Genomic DNA, 13,266 nt, shown 5'->3' on the forward strand with positions numbered 1-13,266 from the left:
TCTGCCTTAAAGGTATTTTTTGTCCAAGGTTATGAGAAAAGTAGTGATTTGAGTTAGGAGAACAAATGGATTTTTGTAAAGGCTCGGACATACTTTTCGCATTGGACATCGGAGGACACTCACACGGATTTATTTGTTTAATATTGATGATCCATGTCAGCCCAAAGGAATAAAAGGGAAGGAGGGAAAGTGAGTTTAGCGTCCTCCTGCTGCCGACATCAGGCGAAGGTGAAACTAAACGATGCTTCTGGAGCGAATGTCTGTCAAATATACAACTTACAACTAACTTTACCGTGATGCAGCGACTGCGACCTGCCTGACAACACTGGGCCGCATTCACCAATATCTTCCCAAGTATTTCCTTAAATTTCTTCTTAAATTGTTCTTAAGAAACCTGTACTTAACCGGCAGAATCGTTCACGCTTGTGCTCTCAGATCAATGAATGCCAGTTTCCTCGTATATTGAAAGGTCATGCTGGTTGTCCCGAGTTAGCATACGTAAACGCCCGTAAAAATGCCGTTAAAAGGGCATGAGACTGAAGGGCCGTGTGCAAACGCAGCGGGAAGTCAAAAAGAGATATCTTAAGGGAAAGTAGAAAATACAAAAATATATAAAGACGAATCAAAACGCATTAAGTACTTGGGTACTTCTGAAGTGGAGGTCGTGTTGCAGGAAGTAAACCACACATGAGCGGTGATATTTAGCAACGTTAATTCTGGATTTAAAAGTCACACACAAAACAGTTGCGCGGGATGCATCTGGAGAAGGATGCAGTACGGATGAGGTGAAAAAGAAGTGGCAAAACATTGCAAAATTCAGACGAGAGTTTCACTGAAGAGGGGACAGCAAGCAAAGAATCGTGTGAGCTGCGTTAGCATGTCGGGACCGTCATCGGAGAGACGGCGCTGTCAGGTGTGTCATCAGCTGAACGTCTGGACACAGACCTGGGCCCGAGTCAGCGCCTTCATTATTATAAACAGTTAAATAATTTAATATTATACAACAGCAGAAAACACAATAACCTGCTCTTCAGTGTGTAGATTCGGTTCTTACCTAAGAACAAATCCCAAATACGAAACATTGGCGAATATCAGAATCTTCGAGAAAAGTGCGTAAGTAGGTTTTAAGAAGAAATTTCTTTATTTAAAGCTTTATCGTGGTGCAGCCACCTGCTTGACAGCAGTGTTTTGGACTGACCTGGAGTTTGAGAGGAACTGGAGCACGCAGTCGGCATGCATGCTACAACGAGAGTCTGCGCAGTTACCGAAAATACGTAGCACGGACCAAACTGGACCCTCATGCACATGTGGATGCAGATACTATGAATTTTAAAAAGCTCTGTCTGGGAGAAAGACTACAAGGAAAACTTCTCCTGTGTGCAGAAATACAGCGACAGCTGGATGGAGCGGCGACTTTTACCAAAACCACCTAATAAATGTACCGTCTCCGGTGGAAACGCAAAACAGATCTATGGTTTAGGTACATGCCTGTTAGCTACAAGTCCTGCATTCAATATTTAATATAGATGAAAGCCCAAAAGTAGTATATCAAATATACTTAAAGAACACAAAAGGTACTCATTATGCAGAATGGCCCATTCCAAAATAATATATATTGTTGCACTTTAATTACTGGTGCATTAATGAGCCAGCCGTAACAGTGTTCATCACTTTGATGCTGCAGCTCGTAACTGTAGAGCTCGTTTTAACTACTTTATGTACTGGTGGGGAGTTTTATTTTACAATAACACACACTGGCTTATTAGTTGGTAATATTTTGAGTTCGTAATTTGAATCACACTGAAGCTGTCAGATAAACGTAGTGGAAGAAAGATTACAATAGTGGAGTAGAAGTAAAAAGTAGCATAAAAAAGAAAAGTGTAGAAAATATACAATAGTCAAGTAAATTTTGCATGTTATTCTTTGTCATTTAAGAGATCATGAGATGAAGCTGATGTAAAGCCCACTGAGTCACTGTGCAGTACATGATATTGTACTGTACAAATATACCGTATACATGTTACTATACAATAGGACACGGTGTCTCCTGTTATCTATTATTTACCTGTTATCTATTTTTACTCCCCTGCTTCTGGCCGTCTGATCCGTCTTTCTGCATTCTCTCTCTGAACAGCTGTGTTTCCGTGTTTCTCTGCACGCCTCCGAGTATTTAACATTTTAATATATTGTTATTTATCAGGCGCCCCGCTGTGAAGCACTGTGACCACAGCGGAGCTGCAAGCTGAACACCTGAGGATTATATCATTATCTCTGCGCGAGCACCGCAGACAGCTTTACAGCACAACACTGAATCAACACCGCTATATTTTCTATATGAAACCTTTAACACCATCACACTTACTTAAGTGAACTGTGTTGAAAATCATGTTTTAAATTATGCTGACAATGTGGCAATAGAGCTGAAACAAGCAGTCAGTCAATAGAGAATTAATTCACAACTATTTTGATAACTGATTAATAATTTCAGCTATTCAATCAAACAATAAAAGCTGATTATTTTCTAGCTCTGGGTGAGAATTTATTTATCTCTAAGTTTTGGGGGGAAAAAGACGTCACCTCGGGTATAAAAAAAAGATTTATCTATAATAAAAACAACAACTTGCAATGTATGAGAAAAAACGTGTACACAAAGCAAGTAAACAAATATATACACAACGCTGCAAGTAAACAAAGTTAATCATGATTCAAAAACACGGGTCAACAGTTTGGTGCAAATCCAAAATATGATGGACAGTTAAAGCTTAATTCTCCCATTTTCAAGTTTGCTACTGCAGCTGCAAACCTCCGCTGAGTGAGGAAGCATTTATCAATTTGTCTCGCCAAGAAAAAGTCATAGAAATGCTGCCGCTTCCAGGAAATCCTTAGATACACGTTCTTCTTTACCCATTAGGAAATCATCCTGCAAAACAAAATGTATCTAAGAGTTTTTAAAAAGACGAGAAGCAGCCACGTCTCTCGTGTTTCTTTTTAAAGTGGGAATGTGTCCTCGTTCTGTGGTGGCACTCAGAGACAGTTTGTAGTGTTCAAACCTTTTAAATGTGAGCTAAAAATGGTTTGCTGAATCTGACACCACGTGTAAAAGGAGAATAACTACGCCTGGTGCAGTTTAGGTGAGTGATGACACGTCTGTTTTTGTTCATTCATCTGCGTCTTATTCTACCTCGTTAGACTCGCGTTTTTAAGACTAGAAAAGACAAAATTGTGTGCAGCAGTACATGTTTAAAATCCACTTTACTGCACACTGCACTGAAAATGTCTGACATGAGCTGGATTATGTTAATCTTCAAGGATATCAGAGATGTCCACATCAGAGCTGCAGCTATTTTCATACTTCATCTATTAAAATGCTAATTATTTAATCCATTAATCTGTCTAAAATGTCAATAAATGTTAAAAAAAATGTCCCAAAGCCCAAACTGACATAATCAGGTCTCTTGTTTTGTGCAACCAAAAGTTCAAAAGAAAAGAAAACCAGCATTATACACATTTAGGACGCTGAATTTAGAATTTTGGACATTTTGACTTTAAAAAAACGACTAGAATAATTGGTTTATCAAAAGTGTTGCTGATGAATTTTCTGTTGGTCAAGTTATCGCTTAAAGGATTTTATACATAAGAAAATAACTAGTTTAGCAGCCAATGCAAAGGTCACATTAACCCTAAAATTGAGTGTTATATATGAAAAATAACTAGGGTTATTTCACTTTATCATATTAGACCACACATCTTTCCATGGTTTACCCCAAAAAACAAAACCACACAGAAATTCTACACATAAAAATATTATAGCAAACCATTACAGGGCTGCAACTGAATCGTTTATAAATCTGACAATTATTTTGTTGATTAACTGACCATAAAATGCCAAAAAACTGTGATAAATGCTCGTCAAACTTTCCTACAGTCTCCTAAATGTCCTGTTTTTCTGTCCAACAAAGATATTTAATATAAAACAGAAAAGCTCATTTCTGAGAAGCTGGAACTAGAGACAATATGGCATTATGCTTGAAAAATGAATTAGTGGTTGCCAATTAAATTTCTTTTTATAGTTTAATTAGACTGAATGCACCAATGAAGTTTGTCTGCTGCTGCAATGAATGATGAAGTGTTTTACAGATTTGTATCTTATTCTCATAAATAGCTTTTTAGATTGCAAGGATTTCATAAATGTCTAAATCTGAAACACAGTAAGTCAATTTATCTTTGATAAGAGCATTATTTATGGGATTGGAGATATGGGATGAGATTAATGGCCAAAGTGAGGACAAAACTAACTGGGTTTATCAGACCAATAAATGGTCCCACTGGTGGGTGAAGTATTGTAGACTGCATGTGACACAATGACGGCAGGTGGGCAATTGATCTCGTATTACGGTTAAACGGTCAGTTAAAATATGTTTTTTGCAAACATTTGTTGACAATACAGGGGCTGCACGGCTCTATGAAATAATGGAGTATCGGCATTTAATTGTCAAACTACTGGAATTACAGCAGGCAGCTCTGCAGCAGCACCGCAGCAACGCCGCAGCAACGCCGCAGCAACGCCGCAGCAACGCCGCAGCAGCACCGCAGTAACGCCGCAGTAACGCCACTGTCAGTGTGAAGACCACAAGCGTGCATGCCATAGCAGGTCAGTGAGGCTGTCGTCACGTGCTGCTCACGCATGCAGTGTGGCCCGGGCATTTGTGTCAGTAGTGGCAGCATGGGTGTCGATCCCGCAAAACTCGCTGTTTTCGCGGTGCGATACAAAGGCACATGTTAGATGAAGGAAAGTTTACCACAGTGTTTCTGTATACACCAACACTGTTTCGATACGAAGCTTGTTGAAAACTGGCAAAGTATGACTTTAAGTAAAAGTGCAAAAGATAAAAAAAGGAAAACACAAAAGCCAAAAATTGAAAAAAAGTCAAATATGTTTTCATTAAAAAAAAATTTTTTTTTTCTTTTAAAAAATTCCAAAAAAAAAGAAAAAAAATGCAAAATTTGTTTCTTTAAAATGTGCAATAAAAAAAAACAATAAGCACCATCAATGGAAAATTTGCCTCAAAGTCACAGTAATGTATCTGTAAAAGAAATGAGCAGAAATCCTGAGTAAAGCACAACTTTCTTAGTTGAATTCCACCACTGATATCTCTCCTGAATTTATCACACAAAACTATATCAATAAAGTAGGTTACTACGCCACAAAATATTCCACTACACTTATTAACTCACTACTGAACCAGCGGTCTTCTCTCAATGGAGGGATGTTATGAAAACACTAATGGGTGCTGCTATGTGCTGCCAGAAAACGTTACTGTCACGGATTTTAACGGCTGCGAGAGCAAAAACCGGTGACCAGCAGCGGCGTGCAGGTCTGCGTGTGGAGCATTAACACCTCACCTGTCAATATTTAATCAAACCACCACTGATTCACACACCTGACCCTGCAGCGTCACACAAACCCGAGGGGTCACTCATTTCACCGTAACACCACCGTAAACACCGGGGCTGCTACCGCCCGCAGCCCGGTGAAGGTGGTCGTTACACACACAAATACACACTCACAAATACACACACACACACAAGGGCAGACCCTCGGTTGACCAGAACCGACCGTCATTCTTCAACCGGTTCAACCGTGGTTTAGCCTGTTAGCAGCCCCTGCTAACTTCGGTAACCGGTAACCCTCTCTTAATGATAAACACGTTAGTAGCCTCTAACGTGAAATCACCGTAACGTCACTGTAACCTCACCCGTTGCGTCAGATTAACACGAGACAACACACACACACGCGCACACACACACACACACTTGTTCACACACACACGCATTCACACGGTATCAGTTACCAACTTTCACTAATTTCAAGGCAGTCACCGTATGCGCGAGCTCAACCGGCGGCGCCAAACCACGCTGCACGGAGATTGCACCGGCGATAATTAGTACACGCGCGCGCACACACACACAGGTAAAAAAAAAACAAAAGAAGAAAACACACACATAGAGGAACACACTCGCCGGTCGGTGTGAACCTGAGCGGATCGGTCCGGTCTTACCTCCCTCCTGGTCCGGTTGGAGACAGGCCGGGATGTTTTTCTTCCAGCCGGGCATGATGCACCTCAGGGCGGATAGGGAGTCCAGGGCGGCCCGCTAGCAGACACACACCACCAGCAGCGGGAGGAGCAGCGACAGCAACATGGCTAGTTAGCTTTAGCTTAAGCTGCTACACTACACAGGGATCCACCTCCCCCTGCACTGTGAGTCTACCCAACTCTACCACTCTCTCTCTTTTTCAACCTCACGCGAACCTCTCTCTCTCGCGCTCTCTCTCTCTCTCTCTCTCTCTCCTTTCCTCCTCTTTGTCTATGTCTCTCTACCCCCTCCCCCTCCGGTAACTCTACCCCCGGAGCCTCGCTGTGGTCTCTGGGGGAGTGGGAGAGCGAGCTACGGTAGTGGGCAAAGAGAGAGAGAGAGAGAGAGGGAGGGGGTGACGTGATGACCGTGAAGGCGCCCGCGAGACAAACGGGGTACCGCCAGGGTTCCATCAGGGTTCCATCAGGGTTCCATTCGAACGTTCGAACGACCCCGCGGGCTTTAGAATTCTACTAATTCTGCCTCTTTTTTTCGCTTTGAAAGATTCGCGCTTAAATCGCCTCCAAAATTGCTTTAATGTCCGCAGCCATTTAAGTGATTCGCACGCGCTGGCAGTGAGCACGCGCCTCCCGCCTTCATTCATTCATAGCGGAGGGAGAGCGGGGTGGAGAGACGAAAGTGTACAGAGAGAAATCCGGGATCAATAAAACTCCACAGCTGAAGGAGCCTGTGAAATATGAAGATTTATGGATAAATCACGTCAAGATGTTCAAATAATGTCTCTGAGACAGAGAAATCCAACACAAACCAGATGAGCTTTTTAGAGTATTTAAATATAGTCAGAGTTTAGCCCTATTCAGCACAGTGATACTCAATTTAAGGCCTGCTGGCCAAATCTGGACCCCGATAGGTGCCGGGTGGCGCCCCAACTATTTTTCTCTTACTATAAAAATAATGTGATTACCACTGGGAATTGATTTTGTCGTCTACAAGATGTCAAGTGCATAAAACGGAGCTTGTTTATCAAAAAGGTACCAGTGGAGGATCCACCCACCCACCCCACAAAGGTTATAGCTAAGCCCCTAAAACCCTAAAAATGTCCTCGAATCCTAGAAACATCCTAAAATCCTAGAAATGTCCAGAGAAATGTCCTAAAAATCGTAGAAATGTCTTAAAATTGAAACGTTCTAAAATCCATAAACGTTCTAAAATCAGAGAAATGTGTTGAAATCCGAAATGTCTTAAAATCTTTAAAATGTCCTTAAATTCTAGAAATGTCCTACATTTCTAGAAATGTCTTAACGTCCGAGAAATGTCCTAAAATCTTAGAAATGTCCTAACATCCTGCTTTAATGTCCACAGCCATTTAAGCAACAACAACATCCAAAAAAAGATGTCAAAAAAGTTTATTTATGATTAATAGATTATATGTTCAAACTATGTTATAGAATATATAACACACACACACACACACACACACACACACATATATATATATATATATATATATATATATATATATATATATATAGTTTTCTGCTTTTTCTTCTTAGGTCATTTTGTTGTTTGTTTCTGTTTTTAATTTTCAGGTTTCATAGTTTTCATTTTTAATGAAATGTTGTAGTACTCTCCAGAGTCCTGAGACCGAGGTGGAGGATCTCTGCTTTAGAAAGTTGGCAATAAAAAGTGTTTTTTATTAGTTGAAATACAGAGAATGAGCCCACAGCTTTTCTCACACTAACAAACGTGTTTTTAAGCTCCCGCAGTGACAAAGATAAAAGGCGTTAAAACAAAATATATCCTGAAGACACATTTCAGATTCTGTCAATAACAATCTGCTGTGTGCTTTGTTACAGTAATGAACCCTGCAGACATATTAACCTAGAAAACACACGTGCACACACACACACACACACACACACACACAGGTATTTGAAGTCTGGTTCCTGTCCCGACTCGCCTCTGAGGAATTCGCCCCCCGTCTCCACCCAGCTGTGGATTAAAGGGGAAATCTGCCAAATTTCACTCTTTAATTTTTAAGTCAAAGCAGAGAACAAAGCAGCAGAGGTGACGTCACACTGACATTACAGAATAAAGTTTACAAAATCTCTTCTGTGTGTCAGGCTGCTGCGACCTTTGACCTTTTCGGTGATAGTTTTGATCCGACATGACTTATTTCTTCAATAATTAAACAAAAACAAATACAAAAACAATTTAAAAAGCAAAAAAAGAAACATAAAACCTTCGAACAGTAAATGTCTTTGTTTTTTATTTTTGTGAACATTTACACATCCTTTGGTGAATACTTTACGCAGTAAAACAAATATATTTTCCATGTATTTTTTTATTGTAGATTATTACGTCTTTTGACTTTTGCAGCTGTAGGAGACTGACTGCTGCACTGACATTTTATTTTTATTTTAAGATGAGAGATAAGACTTTATTAATCCCGGTGGTGCTTTATATAAATATATTTAAATAATATTTTTCTAATTATAGTATTGTATTTATGTGTAAATGTGTTGTAATATGGATTTGATATCATTTGTTAACTTTCTTTCTTTTTTTTTTAATAGCAGATTTTGCACGTGCAAAAAGTAGACAATAAAGTATTTTCAGTCATTTTCTATTACATAACCCCACCCTTTAAAAATCAGAGTTTGTTTACCTTTGTTATTTTTGTTTCTAGCTGTTATGTCTATGGGTTAATTGATTCTGGAGTAAAAAGCACAGTATTTCCGTAGAAGTATAAAGGAGTGTAAAATGGAAATATTTGAACATAGTACAAGTACCTCAAATGTACTTAAAAACATGCTACCTCTGCATGTCAGTACACAGATTGTGTTTTTAATTTTCTGTTTGTCCTTGAGGATGTGACGTTTTTTCTGAAAGCGCTTCGCGGTACAAAAACTTGTGTTTCTGTCTTCCGGTGGACGGACCGGATCTGAAGCAGCACATTAAGTGTCTGACAGCAGCAGTGATTAACTGACAGCCATCTCTCATCCCCGCGGACAGACGGGTGGAGGAGGGAGCAGGAAAAAGAAGCAGTGAAGTGGAAAGATGAGTCTCTGCGGGCTACGAGACAAAAAGCGGAGACTGACCTCAATATGGAGACAAACAGATACAGTCAGAGACGCGTGTGACGGATCCTGCACACTCAGGTCATAATCACTGTTATTAATCACGCTGGAATTTAGTTATTGTTAAAAACTCTGATGGTGGAATGTAACTAAGTACATTTACTCAAGTATTGTACTTGAGAATAATTTAAGGGTACTTGTACTTTGAGTATTTCCACTTTATGTTACTTCATATTTCATGCTATTTTAACCCTTTAAAACATTGGAGAATCGGCTTGATTGAAGGAATGAGGAACTTATGGAGAAATTACTCAAAAATTGCATCAAATACATAAATGATAAGTCGTAAAAAGTACAAGAAAATAATCTGAAAATGAGTATAAAATAAGTTAAGACAAGCAAAAAACCATCCACATAAGTAAAAATGAAATGAATTAAAAAAGAAACAAAGAAATCACCTGCAAAAACATGTTTATATAATATAATATAATATAATATAATATAATATAATATAATATTCATAAAATAACATAACATAACATAACATAATAATTATATTTTTTCAAGTTAAATAAAAAACAAGGAAATCACCTGCAAAAACATGTTTATATAATATAATATAATATAATATAATATAATATAATATAATATACATAACATAACATAATATAATAATTGCATTTTTTTCAAATTAAATTAAAAAAAAAAAACAAGGAAATGATAAAAAAAATTATAATGCCAAAATCTTAATTATATAACTGCAAAACTATTTTGAATGAATATTTATATTAATCAAAATATTAAAAATTCTACATCTATTATTATTATTATAATTTACGGGGCACTTCTTGCCGAGTTGCTCATTGCCTTTTATTGCTTGCTTTCGATAGAATTCAAGTTAATTTGCATCGGGTTCAAAGGTTGAAATATTCGTGAAAAGTGTCTGAATGCAGAACAACAAAAATGCTGTTGCTCCGGCTTTTAAAGGGTTAAAGTAACTAAAATGAGCTCCACCTTTACCAGCTGCAACAAAAAAGTAATATATAATAAATAAAATCCAGTAATATGATACATAATATTCTGAAATGGGCCATCTGTATACTACGTACTTTCACTTTTTGTACTTTAAGTATATTTAAATGCCAATACTTTTACACTTTTATTAAAGTAAGTAAATGGACGCAGGACTTTGAAATGTAACAGCCAGAAAAAAAGATCAAAACTTTTGTAAAAACTTCAAACCGGTTTGGAAACGAACGTGCTGAGACGCGTTTGTCCACTTTGTGAACCATCAGTACTTTCAGAGTGACTGCAGCGTCGTCTGTTCGTCTTTTCTCAGGCTGCCAACATCAGATCAGCTCTAACTGAACACTGCATGGCCAAAAGTATGTGGACACCTGACTGTGACACCCATATACGATAGTTTCACATGTGCTGCTCCGTCAGGCTCCGCTCTTTGACCAGATGTTGAAGCAGCTGCGGGGTTTGCTCTCGGTCGGTCGATGGGGTCGAGGTCACGGCCCTGAGCAGACCAGTCAACTTCTTCCACGCCAAACTGGGAAAAACAACATTTCTTTAAGAAGCTTGGAGCGTACTCATGTTGAAGCAGGAAAAAAATGTCCCAAAACTGTTGACTCAAAGTTGGTCTAAAACTTATTATTCTGCTGCAGCGTCAAGATTTTTCGACATTGAAACTGCAGAAAAAACAGGGAAAAAATAATTTGGGCCTTGCTGTCCATGTGTATGTGCTTATATGGTGTATGTGGGGGAGGAAATATTAGGATTTTTCTTTTTTTTTAACTAAAGTTAACCCTTTGAGACACATATAAAGTGGCTTGATTTCTTTTAAAAGCATGAAATAAGTAAAAATTACAAGAAAATGACCTAATAATAAGGAAAATGACCTAGAAAAAAACAGAAATAATTGTATTTATTTGTTTATTTTTAGCACAGTTATAAGTAATTTTCTTGTTTGTTTGTTGTTGTTTTTGTATCTTTTGTTTGTTTGTGTGTGTGTGTGTGTGTGTGTGTGTGTGTGCTTATTATCAGGTAATTTTCTTGTATTTTTTTGTTTTTTGCTTTTGAAAGAAATCAAGTCACTTTGTCCAGGTCTCAAAGTGTTAACTTGAGTAAAAGATCAGAATATTTCATCTTTCTTCTATTATATTTTTCCTGAAATATAATATTATAATTAAAAATATTGTTTTCTGGACATTTTCTCTATATTTTGGATAATTTTCTAATAATCCTCCCCTCTGTTTTAGCACAAATTTGTTAGAAAGTTTCTTGTCACCTTTTACAAATTTCTTGCAATTTTTGGGACATTTTTGTCGTTGCCTTTTTTCCACGTTTTAGGAAGACATCACACCAGTTTGCTCGGGTTTCAGAGGTTTATATACTTTTTAAAGCTGTTTACACACAACTCAAGAAAAGTTGATCCAGGTTTCAAAAGGCTAAATTATAGTAAATGTAACATCTCACTTTAATATAAAAATTCACCACATTATCGTCATGACTACAATCTTCATCATCATCCCAATCAGCAGCGATATGAGCGTCTACCTCCTCTTCATCATCATTATTTTCATCCTCCGACCATCACGGGTTCATCATCACCGCCGTCATTATCTTAGAATAGAAATAAGTAGATCTGTATTCATCACACCTTCATCATATATTCATTATGATCACATCATCTTCATCATCACAATCATAATCATGATCATTTTCTGTGAGACATCTGAAGAAGACCGAGTGTGTTCGAGATGCAGCTGGAGCCTCATTTCACAGATTACTGTCAAACGCTGTCGATGCATTAACACACACACACACACACACACACACACACACGCACGCACACACACACACACACACACACACACACGGAAATCACAGTATGCATATGTCAGTGGCTGCATTATGTGTCAACAGAGAGAGAGCGCCTGGGGGTTTGTAAACATCCCACTCAAATGATCTGTGACTCATCCCACACACACACACACACACACACACACACACACACACACACACACACACGTACACACACAGAATGCATTCAGCCAGCATGAATAAACAACTACAACATCCTGAATATCCTGAATGTCTCTGCTGCATGTATGAAATAACTGTGTGTGTGTGTGTGTGTGTGTGTGTGTGGGTGATTCATTATTAAGCAGAGGATAATGTGCTTGATATAGCTCAAAACGCTCACTCACAGACAGAGATGCAGAGCGCTCTGTACGGTTGTGTTTGACTCCTTCATCAGTCAACAGGAAGTGCTTCTCACTGAGTTTCACTTTGAATAGACGCACCTGCCGCAGGTGTTTCATCACATCGGGAGGAAAAGTGATCTAAATGCTTTACTGAAGTGTAAAAAAATTAAGATGCAGACGCCGACGGCTCGCTCTGTATCGGCGCCCTGTGAGATGAAGAGGTCAGACGCAGTTCAAAGCCTCTATCGTTGTTTCCTAAAGTCATTAACAGACTGAGATAATCGAGTAGAAAGAGGACGGGAGCTCTGACGTTTTGATGCAGATGAGTGAAAAGCTTTGGAGTTTTTTAGGAGGAGCTCAGGTTTCTACTCTAATCAGTCAATTTTTTTATAGCACTTTTCATTCAAACCCTAACACTTAATGTGTCATACAATAAAACCACCAGCTCCCCTTACAAACATGTGAATAAAATCACAAAAAAATTAAAATTAAAAATAAAAAAATGTACTTAAAACCAGGAACTGAGGAAACACAAGAGGAAGGATAAAAACTTATGAATAGAAAGATAAAAAAAGATAAAGATAATTTTAAATAAATTAATAAAATGTTATTTGTAATAACAAAAATAAATAAATAAAAATAAGAACTAAATGAAAGGAAACAGCATAAAGTAAAAATAAGGAAAATAAGGACAGTTAATAATATTCAGGTTAAAAACATGTCGCCACTGAAGAAATATTTTTGAATAAACTTGTACGCATTTAAATAAAAAAATAAATAAATGATGATAATAAAATAAAAAATAAATAATTAAAAATACTCAGACTGTAAATAACAGGTAAATGAAAGGATAACAGCATAAAATAAATAAAAATAAA

At 38.0% G+C, this 13,266-nt stretch overlaps 1 protein-coding gene across 2 annotated transcripts in view; it reads right to left on the bottom strand.

The window, feature by feature from the left end:
* Positions 1-6,360, bottom strand: part of grip1 (glutamate receptor interacting protein 1) — an 80,591-nt gene extending 74,231 nt beyond the window's left edge. Inside the window, exon 1 of one of the 2 annotated variants that reach the window (XM_088072533.1) lies at positions 6,060-6,360. In XM_088072533.1, the coding sequence (XP_087928659.1) occupies positions 6,060-6,114 (55 nt within the window). In that variant the 5' untranslated portion in view covers positions 6,115-6,360. Of the gene's footprint in view, positions 1-2,065; positions 2,173-6,059 lie in introns of those variants that run through there. The other variant, XM_088072536.1, reaches the window with a different exon arrangement.
* Between the last annotated feature and the right edge of the window lie 6,906 nt (positions 6,361-13,266).

The sequence above is a fragment of the Plectropomus leopardus genome, chromosome 22 (assembly GCF_026936395.1).
Source record: "Plectropomus leopardus strain MGB_pleo_1.0 chromosome 22, ASM2693639v1, whole genome shotgun sequence".
Lineage (NCBI taxonomy): Eukaryota > Metazoa > Chordata > Actinopteri > Perciformes > Serranidae > Plectropomus > Plectropomus leopardus.